The sequence below is a fragment of the Osmerus mordax genome, chromosome 24, assembly GCF_038355195.1.
Source record: "Osmerus mordax isolate fOsmMor3 chromosome 24, fOsmMor3.pri, whole genome shotgun sequence".
Lineage (NCBI taxonomy): Eukaryota > Metazoa > Chordata > Actinopteri > Osmeriformes > Osmeridae > Osmerus > Osmerus mordax.
In genome coordinates, this window is record NC_090073.1 from 10,916,100 (window position 1) to 10,929,807 (window position 13,708).

A 13,708-nucleotide genomic window follows, 5' to 3' on the forward strand; every position below is an offset into this window, starting at 1 on the left:
TGGTTAGATGTTCCCCAGCTCCAACACACCTTTATTCAAATGAAAGGGTTGTTATCAGGTGTGTCGGAGCAAGAAAACATCTAGAATATGCAGGACAGAGGGTCCCTGACTAAGTGCTGGTGTAAAATGTCTGAGTTTGTTTAACTGGTGTAAGTCCATAGTTAAGAGATTCGTTTTTTCATCATCTAGGAGGCAAACATAATTTGCAAATTCAAACCTTTATGTGTAACTGTTAAACGTGTGGATAACTAGTTGTGCAATGACTGTCACATGCTATATATGCCACTTCCCCCAATATTACTTGGAAAATCCCCACTGACGGTCACATACAGTAACTCAACCTACAACACAAAACCATACTGCAACATTACACCTACATCGAATAAATATATATATTTTTTTTTGTAATAAGAGATGCACCGACTATGACAGAATGATACGTGTCACATGTCATACAAGGTACGTTTCTTACTCATAAGGCCCTTACTTTTGATTTCAAATTGATTGTATGCATCAATCGACAAGATGAGACCAAACACTAGCATAACACAATTAAAGCGGTTGTGTTCTTCCTATACCGAAGGTGAAACGCATAGACAGTCATTCACACCACCCCATCAGAGAAGAGCATTGTCTGAGTTCGCTCTCCTTACACCAATCATAACAATAGGAAGGGAAGGACAGCGCCTGGGTTAGGTTGTCAGTCTGGGCAATAACAAACCACCCACTTATTTGTTCTAAGAGTCACGAGAGTTCGGTGAGGAGAAGGAAGAAGACACGAGGTGACCGAATATTAATCAAACGATCGCGGTTGCACGTAAATAAAGTGCACTGGTTAGAAATTACCCTCGGATGTTGACAGAATTTGCGACGCTGAAGCTTGCTATTTCGGTCAGTGATAGTAAAAGCCAGCTAGCCAGCACGCTAGCAAGTTAGCTACCTAACGCTTGCATCTGAATCTGAACACCATAAGTTGCAGCGTGGTGAACGTGTTCTTCGGTCAAGAAACGCTCTGAACAAATTATATGCCATTGAGCCACTGCGAAGCCACTGAACGTGTTAGGAGCACCGGTCGCAAGGGTGTCACACGCTTTATATTGTGCCGCTTGAGAATGCTTGCTGCCTGTGGTGGCTGACTGTATTGTCGACAATCGGGGTCCAACCCCATGCTTGCAGGAATACGTGCTACCTTGCCAGCTAGTTAGCGTCTGTTCTAGGTTAGCCGAGTTATTGACATTGGTTATCACATTTAGACCCCTAAAGACGACCAGCAACCACATCTGTTCTCTAGTCCTCAGACTGAACGCTGGGCAACATTATCCTATTGTGAGTGACGCCTTGTCATGACAGTCCGCTCAAATTAAAGCTAGCTAGCTAGCCAGCTAACTTTGAGTCTTCTGAAGAGCTCAGACGCAGAGTATGCAGGATAAAAAAGGATTAGGGATTAGTAGATAGGGGACACTGGAATTATCAAATAGATATAATCTGTAGCTTCAAGGACTGTATTTTTAAGTCCGTCTCGAAAGAAAGAATGAAGAAGTTTTCGCGAATGCCCAAGTCTGAAAGCGGGGGACTTGGAGGTGGGGCCGGCTCCAGCTCTGGAGTCAGTAACTACTTCGGGAAAGTGTTTGCTGTCGGGCGATATCAGGTCACCGTGGAAGAGCTAATTGCCGAAGGTAGGTCCATGTGCAATGCCACCATTCTCACGTCACAAATAACATAAATCAATAGTATACCTGCCCTACAAAGCAATGCAGTGGGCAACACACAGACCACGATCTACAATCCTCCTTTTTTGGGGGTGGAGTTGTTAATCATCGATGTTTGCTGACAGGAGTCTAACTAGACAGATCTGTCAATTTCCAATGTCATTTTTATGTGAATCGACTGAATGACAATATTACAAGATTTCGACACATTTTCTAATCAGGTGGTTGTTTGAATTCAGTGAAATCAAAGTGACTTAAAAGTCCCTGGCCTAACCTCAAGCTGTCACCCAGGCTAGGATCCCACTCAAGCAGGAAAGAACCTCTCAGCCTCGCAACTGTTTGGCTAAATCAATACATTAGTCTTTGGGGTTTTGCCAGTGTCTTGTCTTGTGTCGTCAAACAAGTACCAAGTTCTGTTTTATCTGTTCTGTTATCATGATTGGCTACGTATAGCATTGCTTGGACCAACGCTGGGGCAAAAGTTTCAAGTGCATTTAGTTTGCACAATTGCTGTCCTTTATTTTAGTTACTTATCAGAGAAAAAAGAGTATAGGCTAATCATCAAACTAGCACACCTACACACTGTCCCATCAAAGCTCTCTTCTAAATCCTCATTTACCATAAAAGGTTTTTAAGTCATCTTGTATTTCTCAACTTCCTACTTCAGAACCTCTTAGCATGGCGCAGACTAACTGGCTGTTGTGCTTCTGATAAATAGTACTTGGCTCTGTGTTAGATTTAAACTGGAGTGGATTAAAACGGACATACAAAAAGCAGCCAGCTAACATTTTCTATTAATTGAAATAGACTGTTGTTGACCGTGCTCTAGAAGTACCCAAAATACACAATTGGAGAAGTGGGGAGAGAAGGAGGAAGCTGGGGCAGACTGAGGTGGTCCCACATTCTGGTTCAGTGTTGTTCCCTAACAGAGCCTCCAGTTGGCCTGTCGTCCTTTAAACCATGACTTTCCTCCTATGTTACAAATTAATTGAATTGTAGGCTAATCATTGGTGCCAAGGAAGGTTGTTGCTTTCAACAGTACCCATGACACTCACCTAAATGCAAGGCAAGAATGTTGGTTATTGAACCCAGTTTGGCTGTGAAACTAATGTATATGTGTATATATTTTTTTCAATCAAAATCTCCAACATGAGGGTAGCTTCCCCTTCGGTTTCTGTACAGAACACTAAGGGAAACGTCCGGCAGAGTGGACTCCTCAGTAACTAACCCTAACTCTTCAGTAGACTGTCTGGGTAGCAGAGGTTCCAGCAGGGTTCCAGCATTAAGCAGGTTCCAGTCCTTAAGGTAGACACTCTAAGGCACGCTTCAGCACATCCTTCTGATGTGAAGGGCTTCCAGGAGAGCCTGTCCCCCGGCCCTGCCCCTAGCATTGACCCCCGGCCCTGTCTCCTAGCCTGGCCCTGTTCCCCGGCCCTGTCCCCTAGCCTGGCCCCCGGCCCTGTCTCCTAGCCTGGCCCCCGGCCCTGCCCCCTAGCCTGGCCCCCGGCCCTGCCCCCTAGCCTGGCCCCCGGCCCTGCCCCGAGCCTGGCCCCTGGCCCTGTCCCCTAGCCTGGCCCCCGGCCCTGCCCCTAGCCTGGCCCCCGGTGCTGGAGGACGGTGAGGGCAGACACCTCCTCAGCATGCAGGCCTGTCCGGCCCCCCCAGCCTGCTGCTGGCAGGCAGGGCAGGCAGGCAGGGAGCTGCTAGCCTGACGCTCACTGAATCATGGGCTGCTTCTCGGGGGCCTCACCCTGGGCCTCACCCAGCCTCTACTCAGGGCCTCACCCTGGGCCTCACCCAGCCTCTACTCAGGGCCTCACCCAGCCTCTACTCAGGGCCACACCCTGGGCCTCACCCAGCCTCTACTCAGGGCCTCACCCAGCCTCTACTCAGGGCCTCACCCTGGGTCTCACCCTGGGTCTCACCCTGGGTCTCACCCTGGGTCTCACCCTGGGCCTCGCCCAGCCTTTACTCAGCATGTCTGCTGCCGCAGCAGGTTCCCTCAGAGCCACCAGAGAACTGGATTAAGCTGCTGATGGTAGTTGCCTTAAATACTTTGTCCTATGTGGACATGTTTGGTTTACATGCACAAAAATGTACATGCACATGTTTGAATATTAAACAATAAACTTCTTCAACGTTGACATGTTTTTTCTGTTGTTAGTCCCCTATCTGCAGAGTTGAGCAGGAACTTGCTCATTTCCCCTCCTTGCCAGCTGTGGTCTGGCTTGTCAGTGAAGGATGCAGACATTCGAAGATAGTCTCAGGAAACATCTGCATGCAGGTCACCCTGCTTGTCCTCCCCACCAGCACATACTCCCTCAAAGACCGAGCTGCAGCACGTTACTTGCAGGTTACATTAACTATAGGGCTCCAACTAACAAATATTTACACAATCGATTAACGATTATTTGTAATTCCATAAGAAAAAAGAAAACATCCAAATTGACGGTATTTACACAGTTCCTATGTAACTACAATGTTGTTAAGGTTTTGTTATGTAGTTAATGTAGCCTAACCTTAAAGTAATGTGTCGCTCAGTAATTTGTCCTTGACCATTGACAGCAGCCCACACCCTCCCACCCTCATGTCATAGGAATAGTAGGCCTGTTTTGAAATGGTAAAGTAGAAAGAGTTTTCATTAAATGGTGTTTTTTTTGTGGCACACAAGGCTTCTGCCAGATTGTGTTTGGTATAAGGCTGTCCTTAGTAAACAGACTGGCTTCCCTCTAGCTACACCAACTAAAGACAGACTGAACTTGGGGGACCCAAACAGACTGTCTTCCCTCTAGCTACACCAACTAAAGACAGACTGAACTTGGGGGACCCGTTTGTGGGGCCGTGCTGTTCGGGAACATTTGGTCTTGGTGTGTGTGTGTGTGTACATTGCAAACAGCCTATGTTTACATACATACTCAACTTCTTGGAAAACTGAGACCAGACTTTTGTCAGAAGCAGTGAATTCTGTAACACCAGGTTTACAAGATGACCTCAACCTTAAGTTGGAGAAATAATAGTTCCCACATTTTCAGGATCCATTTTGATCTCTTTTGTGCTCAACCTTAAAGGTGTAAATGTAGAGCCACAAACGAGGCTTGCAGCGTAGGAGGGAGGGAGCGAGGGAGGGAGGGTCTGTCGGCGTGTTCAGCTGGAGAGAACGCTGACTCCACAGGATTTCCATTTTCTGTCAGCAAGTAATCCTGAAACTGACACTTTATGTTCTGGGAATGTCTGGTCAAGCGTCTTCCATACTTTTTGATTCAGTCTGATTTAGGTCCTGGCCCAGGGGGTTTCAGAGAGGCTATCCTCATGCAGATAATACAGCCCTAACCCAAGCAGACCCACAGAGGATCATGTAAACACTAGAAGCTCAAACAGGGTTTCCATGCAAACAGCTGGTGTGTTCTCAGTGAACAAATGTCCTCTATAAAGTCCAACACAAGTTTCAGGCAGAAGTTCATGACTGACTAGACGTGTTCTATGTGTAACATGGTGTGCTTGCTGTCCACACAGGCTGTGGTTTCAATTCAGTTTGAAAGATTTCTTTCATTTAAATGGCATCAGCAGATGTGTTTAGCTTAAATGTCTGATACTGTAAAAGATATGCAGAGTTCACTCTTTTACATTTACATTTAGTTATTTAGCAGACGCTCTTATCCAGAGCGACTTACAGTAAGTACAGGGACATTCCCCCGAGGCAAGTAGGGTGAAGTGCCTTGCCCAAGGACACAACGTCATTTGTCACGGCCGGTAATCGAACTGGCAACCTTCAGATTACTAGCCCGATTCCATAACCACTCAGCCACCTGACTCTTTTCTTGGCTCTCGACGAAGGCGGTCGCATTTTATCCTCCCCTCCCTGACCTTCCCTGCTTGGCTGTGTCTTGTCTTGTCTCAAGATACTCTCTCATCATCACTCTCCGAAACTAGAAACATGGAATTAATTAGCTTGTCTCTCAATGCTATTGACACCATCTTCTCGAAGAGAAGCTCGGGTTTGGGGGAACCCAACTGTCCGGACGGGACGTTCGCAGCTGGCTACACGATGGACGCGTGGGAGAATTGGCGTGTCGTATGTCTAGCGGGGCTTTCCGTGGAGGACGTTGAAGACATCTTCATATTCGGAACCATGATTACAGGCTTTCTGCTGTTTGGAATAGGCGCTGGCTTTGTATATTGGAAAATTAAGGAAACGGCTGCAGCCGTCAAAAGCCCCGTTAGGCTGCCCGATATGATTGATGCGGTGGGCAGAGTTGTTGGAGCTCAGACTGTGAACTTACAACGCAGCATTGATTACAACAGGGATAAGTTTGCGGCTCTGCAAAGGAAGATGGAGGGCTACTCGTCAAAACAACTACCCCAATCTTATCCACTTTCGGCCCCGTAACCAGCACAGGCCTTGGCCAAGGCCGTCGCTGGAAAACAACTCCCCTGGAGAGCGCTGAAGCGAGACTATCTTGCTCCTCCTCCTCCCCCCCCCCCCCCCCCCCCCCCACCGACATCTGTGGTTTGGTCTCTGCCCGGGTCATGACCAAGGATGTCTCCTGGCCAACACAATCTGCATAGGGAGAATCGGACTGATTGTGGCCTAGGTCGAGGGCGCCAACCCAGACCTACTCACACATTAACTTTCACCTACTACAGATATCACCACCCCCCCACCCCCATCCAACGCCTTCGCCTGCTTGTTTCCCCAGGGTGGCTGGCGGGTCTGTGTCCAGCGCCTACCATGGCTGCAGGTCCAGATGCTGCTTGTCTACCCCCCCCCCCACTCCCCGTTGCAAGTCACGTGTTTTTGTAAATGTTGTTGTGCTTATGTGCTGAGGTTTTTGTCTGTTCCCACACTGTACTCCTCTAGGAGCATTGTCTGTGTGTTGCCTTTTTCTCTCCTCTCTCCTCATGTTATGCTGTAACTTTCTAGTCTCGTTCTGTCTACCCCCTTGTCATGTTTGTGTATTAGAAACTGCAAGTGGCAGCTCGGATCTAAGATGGATTCGAGAGACCGCAGATAGTGCGGCTAGTTTGGTTTGTTAAACGTTTTAGATCAACACTTGTATTATTGTTTTTGTTGATTTTATGTAAAGCACTTTGAGCTGTAATTCTTGTATGAAAAGTGCTATATAAATAAAGTCTTACTTACTTACTTACCTGACAGAAAGCCTGCCTCAAAACAATTGTGTAAAAATTTCTTTTACACAATTACATTTTAGTCATTTAGCAGACGCTCTTATCCAGAGCGACTGGACAATTGTGTAAAAGATTCTAACATTTGATGCTTTGTATTGAATGAGTCTTCACAATTCCCTGTTGTTTAAAAAATGCGATCAATCAATGTTATGGTCCTATGCAGCCTAAGGTCCATCTGATCATCCCATCTTCCTGCAGCGGACCGTGGGGAAAATGCCTCCCTTTGACATTATTTGCATACTGTACGAGTGATGGTTAGATTGTGCTCTTTTGTCCCAGCAGCCTGTGAGTGTTAGGGTTAGGGCTGGTACTGTGCAGCGCTGGGTCCCATGGTCGAGGCTTTGTGTCTGCTCATTTAGGGCCTCCATATCTGCCTCTCCATATCTGCCTCTCCATATCTGCCTCTCCATATCTGCCTCTCCATATCTGCCTCTCCATATCTGCCTCTCCATATCTGCCTCTCCATATCTGCCTCTCCATATCTGCCTCTCCATATCTGCCTCTCCATATCTGCCTCTTCATATCTGCCTCTTCATATCTGCCTCTTCATATCTGCCTCTCCTTACAACCTCACACCCGTGTTGTTCTTCCAATCATCACTTGAAATCACCCAGAATAGTCCAGTCTGCTGAGGAGAGGCAGATGAGAGGCAGAATAGTCCAGTCTGCTGAGGAGAGGCAGATGAGGCAGAATAGTCCAGTCTGCTGAGGAGAGGCAGATGAGAGGTGGAACTTTGATACAAATCTGATGTGTTTTGTTCTACTTACGTTAACATGGAAGCAGAGATTATTTATGAGTGGCATGTTTATAACTTTAGGGCCGATCATAACTGTGATTGAGTCACAATCTGAACACATGAGCTGCAGTGTGTCTGCTCTTCATATGAAGATATATCGTAATATCTCACCAGCACAGTGGGGGAAGAGAGTTGAAGTGATGTGGAGGAACATAAGTCGTTTGTACAGGACTTCTTCTGATTGACAGAAGATTCCTTCACATTTAGGATACAGGAGCAGCCCTGTAGGTGCAGCCCTGCACCTAGTGGAGCTGTGGAGGAAGTGTCTCAGTCAAGTCTGAGCTAGTTGAATTAAGGCTGGAGGGTTTCTCCGAGCTGAATAGTTTTTGTGGTGTTTGGCTGTTAGAATCACAATTCTTCTCTCAACTGTAAACTGGATTGGATCTCTCCAGTCATGAGTGTGACTTCATATTCTGTGATCAGGAGGAGAAGGGAGCCCATCTCAGGTTTGTTTCTTCACAACGATGTTTCTGTTGTGTTCTAGTTCCTGTTTTAGTATCTGTAGGAAATTAGATTCTAATAAATTATGAGCTTAAAACTGAAAGAAGATTAACCAGATCAAGCCTCTGCAAGTATCAACAAGCAGGCTCCCTCTGCAGAGAAACATGACAGGATCAATGTTGTAAGCCTCCCATCCTCCTCACAAGGTCCATAAAAGGAACACTTTTGGAATGAGTTCACAGTGACACTGGCTTTCTCTAAGCGTCCTAACTGATCGAGTACACTCCCTAATATGCTAGGGATGCACCATTGTATTAACGATGATGAGCATCAATGATATTCAAAACAACATGCTATATTGACAGTTAAGCATTAGCTTTAAAAATGCCCAATATTGATAACCCATATTTTCCTGCTTTTGATGCGTTGAAGAAAGCCTGCTATCCACCTGCCTGCATCTGTCAGGCATCATAAGTGGACAGTGTAATCGTTCGTGTACGATAGTACATTTCGTGTAATCATTTTTGTTATTGCCCAAAATTGTTAACATCTCTTACCCAAAATAAAAAAAAGTTGGGGTTTAAATATCTAACATGACTCTGTTTAGATGGCAGCAGTTGTATCTGTTGTAGAGAAACTACTGTCTCAGGTAATGAACATTTGTTATGAGGAGTTTATTAGCTTCCCAGAGTAATCTCCACTTCTCATAGAAGAAGTGGTCATCAGACCAACCTATTCCTACTGTCAAATTACCAGACAGGGCCGGGAGCTCCATGATGTGAGGTAACCTGTTTGTGCTCTGTTCTGGTAATCACTGTGCCCTTTCATAATGACATTTCAGTAGCATATTACACCACATTGACCAATAATTGTTGCTGGACCAGTTAACAGGTTTAAAAATATCTGACCCAGAACCACCATCATCATCTCCTCGTCATGCCTGATGGAGGTGGAGCAGGGCTGGTGGAGGTGGAGCAGGGCTGGTGGAGGTGGAGCAGGGCTGGTGGAGGTGGAGCAGGGCTGGTGGAGGTGGAGCAGGGCTGGTGGAAGTGGAGCAGGGCCGGTGGTGATGAAGACTGTTTCGACGTGAGGATATGACAATACAGGCAGGGGTGACCATCTTGTAGGAAATGCTCCAACCTGCTTTTACATCTTGATTGTATTCTAGGTCTCTTTCTAATGATGTCATGTGAGGTTTCCTCACGAGGTCAGGAGGCAGCTTGGTCACATCCACCACAGAGCAGGTCTGGCTCTCCTAATGCTAAGATATCTGAATATGGTTTCTGACTCAGAAAGGAAATTCAGCAACATGGAAAATCATTCTACAGTATTTGACTTTTCCAGGTACATCCTGTTTAATATCCTTTTAGTCTGTTTAGTTTATACTGTCAGTTGAGGAGGCCTAGAGAAGGTTAATAACGGTAAGAATGGAGATTCCTGAATGAATCAAGAGTCTTTATGTTTCATAGAGAGCTCTAGTTAAGCTGCTGCCTGGAAGGTTCCAGCAGAATGCAGTCAGCGCGGTCCTGGCGGGGAAAGTGAGAGTTGTAACCCACAACAGCAAGAGCTGCACCATCGTGATGTAGGTAGGAGGATCGTAAGGCCGGAGACACTTGGTGTTTGTCCCCGGCTTGGGAAACCCAATTCAATTCTGGTTAGATGTTCAGGGAGATAATTGATATCTCTTTAATATCTGACTCCAATTTTAGAAATGTGCACAAGTGCGTTACCTGTAACCTTGAGTGCTAAACAGTTAATGACATGAAACTCTGGTGTAGGTAAAAATCGTCTGCTTGATCAGAGCATTGACCCTAAAGTATTCAGAGCAATGGTTAACAAAGGTATTCACAATGAAGACTAGGCACCTAACGCACCGGAGCTGTATCGTAAACAGAACTCAAAGTGAGTGGTAAAAACTTCTTCCTATATACACCCAAACCTGACTAAAATGGGGACACCGGTCATATGACTGAAAGGTTGTCTGATGCATACAAATTCAAATTGGATCATTAATCAAGGCTGCAGTAGACCAAGTGGTGCCTTTGCAAGACAAGGGAATATGTTAAACACATGTTGGTCTGCTGCAAGCACAAACTCTGTAAACCCTGTACATGTACATGTTACAGCATTACAATTATTACTAGAATGTAATACGTAAAATAAGAAACACAATCATATCAAACGTGACATAAAAAGCTGTTTAGAACTATATTTACAAGAACACAACTTTTAATGATCATTTCAGTCTTCCTCAGTCCACCTTCCTCTTCAACTGTTGAGACCACCTTTCCAGAGGTTTGTCATTAAGGTGTGACTGTCATTTTAGCATTCATGCAAATCAATGACTGTCCCAGACGAGTGTCTGGGTGACCAGTGACAAAGGGGCTGCCAAAACAGCCCTACAGTGGCAACCTTCACACATGGAGTTTGGAGCATCATTATAGTGTAATCTTGGAAGACTCTGGGGAACCTTTTCAAGAGAAGTTCTTAACAGATATTTGCTCGACTGAGGAAAGTAGTCTACAAAGACCACCGTGATGTTTGGGAGCTGGGAAAAATGCACCATCAGCACAGGGATAGGGCTGACTGCAGGTCATGTGTGTTTTCTGTTTCACAGATGGATAAACATGAAAGGATGTTTCAAACATGCATATTTGGAAGTACTTTTCTTCTAAGCTTATTTTTGGCGACCTTGGTTGAGAAGATGGTTAAAGATGGGACTGTGGCTCATATGGAAAAGCGCTCTGGAGGAAGTGGGGAGGGGGGGGGGGGGGGGGGGGGGGGCTGGATGGGAGCGCTGGAGAAACCTGCCCTGTGGAAACCATACTTCACTTATTTTCTGTCTTGGTCACATGGAATGACAGATACCAAATACTCAGCAGTTCTATTTTCAAGTTCATGAGGAAGTTCCCTTTAACTATTTGTGAACTCAGTAACCCAAGTTGCTACATTAGGGTTTAACATAATTACTCAACTAGCCTAGACATATTTCTATGCAGATTAAGTAGGGCTGTTTTAGAAGCTTGCATGTAAAGTAGGTCATACTGGGGAAAGGGGTCCCACTAATGACACTCCATTGTATACTCTAAATCATGTCTTTTTTTCTTTCTTTAACATGTAGTCATTTGAATAATATCTGATTTTATGCTTTTCCATGATTTAGCCCGTGTTGAGACCCCCTCTGGGGTGTGAGAGTGTCTGGGGGGGGGGGGGGGGGGGTCATCTCTAGGGGCCCAGAGAGAGTGGAAGCTCGTAATAACAGAGGGCGGTCGGAGATGACATCATAACTCAGAGGGAGAACATCTGTCCCCATGCTGAGCTCAGTAGAGTCACGTGACACATCCCTCAGGCCCTCTGGGTTAGGTGGGTAGTTGGTGGGGCTTCGCTGAGCTGCTGTAGTGATGTCATGTAGTGATGTAATGCTCTGAAGGGGTTAGAAAATTCCCCAGTAATGTGGACCAGTCCTCTCCTCTGACCAGCCCACTCCTCTGTTCAGTCACTCTCTCTCCTGACGGTGCTATCACACTGCAACGCTTCCCCACAACTCCCTCATGGACAAGACTAGACTAAAACAATGTTTTTCCTTTTGCTGACAAACGTGCTGAGCCAGTTGGTTGGGTATGAGTGGAATTTGACCTGCATGGATTCATCCATTGCTAGAGAGGAGTTTCTGAAAACACATTATTTGTAAGAAGTGGAAACTGAAGGTTTTTAGTTTTACTCTGTAAGACTAGTTTGGGATGGTGTCACGCTTTGCGGTCTTGGTTAATAACAGGACTACTGTCATGGGGATCAGCCCTCGCAGAGCAATGGTATCTCGTCTGCTAACCGTCTGAATGTCAGTCAGTCAAAGACAACCTTGTTGTTCCCGTGGCCACGCCAAGCCAATCTCCTGTGCAGCGAGCCACCCTTTTGTGTTCTTTTGCAGCCCCCCCTCTCCCTATTTATTCAGAGAGTTGGTTCTCTGGGCACAAAGCCTCCTAACAAATCATCCCTCCAGAGGCACCCTGGTGGAATAATGTCCTCTGTGGCCCCGGCTCCATGCCTGGCACTGCAGAGGCAGGCAACAAAGACCCTGGGACGGATTCAGAGAACCTGAGCCTGGAGCATATGGCCTCCATCAGCAGAGTCGAGCAGGCAGGTCTGGCTGGCTGGTCTGGCTGGCTGGTCTTGGGGCCTCTTGGAGGCCACCTGTGTCTGCCCCAGACTGCACCGCCTGCTGAAGGGACCAGCACAATACGTCCCCACTTCACAATAAAAGTCCCCCCTCTGCTAAATGCAGGCAACAGCTGGTGTATGAATCTCTGAGGATGGATGTGAAGCATATGGATGAGTACAACTGAGTAGATGTCATTATTCTCTGCCGTTTTGTTCAACTCCAACCAGTAGACAGACCGACATGCCTGTTCAGTCATCTGGAGTCATAAACTACCTCAACCTACACCAGCACACTTCTGCTTTTCAACACAGCTTTTACACAATTATTTCTGTCATGTGATTCCTCTGCCAGGCGTTCCAGTCCTGCTTGTTGGGTTAGGGTTAGGAGATCACTGTGAGCCCAACCCAGCTGTTTGGCTTGCATGGGGGGGGGGGGGAGAGAATCAATAAGCAACATTCAAAGCCGACAAACAGGTTTGATTCCTGCTGTGTTGGAGCTACAGGTTTGATTCCTGCTGTGTTGGAGCTACAGGTTTGATTCCTGCTGTGTTGGAGCTACAGGTTTGATTCCTGCTGTGTTGGAGCTACAGGTTTGATTCCTGCTATGTTGGAGCTACAGGTTTGATTCCTGCTATGTTGGAGCTACAGGTTTGATTCCTGCTGTGTTGGAGCTACAGGTTTGATTCCTGCTGTGTTGGAGCTACAGGTTTGATTCCTGCTGTGTTGGAGCTACAGCAGAACATGCCTTCTCTGTGTCTGCTCCACAGAACCCTCCGGGGGAGGAATGTTCCACTGGGTAACACTGTTAAAACATCTCCGGAAACAAATATGATTAACCTGGTAATGCTACTGTATAAACTGTTGTTAACCTGAATCATAGCTGTCCTGTTACCTAATTTAACCCCTTACTTTAGTAGTAGTAATTTAACCCCTTTACTTTTTTTTTGCTTATTTTTTCCAGTCATTAGTCAAGTTGTCAAGATGAAATACATTACACAAAATAAGTTACAGATAAGACCACTGACAGGAACCTTCTAGAACAGCATGTTCTCTGCTCAGGAGAAAATATTATATTTTCTTCCCAGACGTTGGTCTTTATCTCCTCCCCTTCACGCATCACTTTAATGTCCTAGTGCATCTTTAAGAGTACAAGGTGTTTCAGCCTTAATGCTGCTGAGTGCATCACAACCCTTCCTGTTGGTGTTCTGTTGTCAGAGCAGTTGCTATGTTCCCTGGTGTGTTCACGCTCTGCTCACTATCTCACCCTGACTTGTTTTACACTCACTGTAGTCTTTAATAATGGCTGCCATTGTCAGGAGTGACATCCTGCCTCCTAGAACAGCAGTGGACCATTGTCAGTCATTAGCATGTCATCTCAGTTGAGTCTTGGTCATGTCAGCCAACTTGACCAACTTCC

The 13,708-nt window shown here is 46.1% G+C and overlaps 1 protein-coding gene across 1 annotated transcript in view; it reads left to right on the forward strand.

The window, feature by feature from the left end:
• The first annotated feature begins 860 nt into the window (after nucleotides 1-860).
• Nucleotides 861-13,708, forward strand: part of bmp2k (BMP2 inducible kinase) — a 32,367-nt gene continuing 19,519 nt past the window's right edge. The window contains exon 1 of the mRNA XM_067227646.1: nucleotides 861-1,676. Coding sequence (XP_067083747.1) covers nucleotides 1,532-1,676 — 145 coding nt within the window. The 5' untranslated portion in view covers nucleotides 861-1,531. The remainder of the gene's footprint in view (nucleotides 1,677-13,708) is intronic.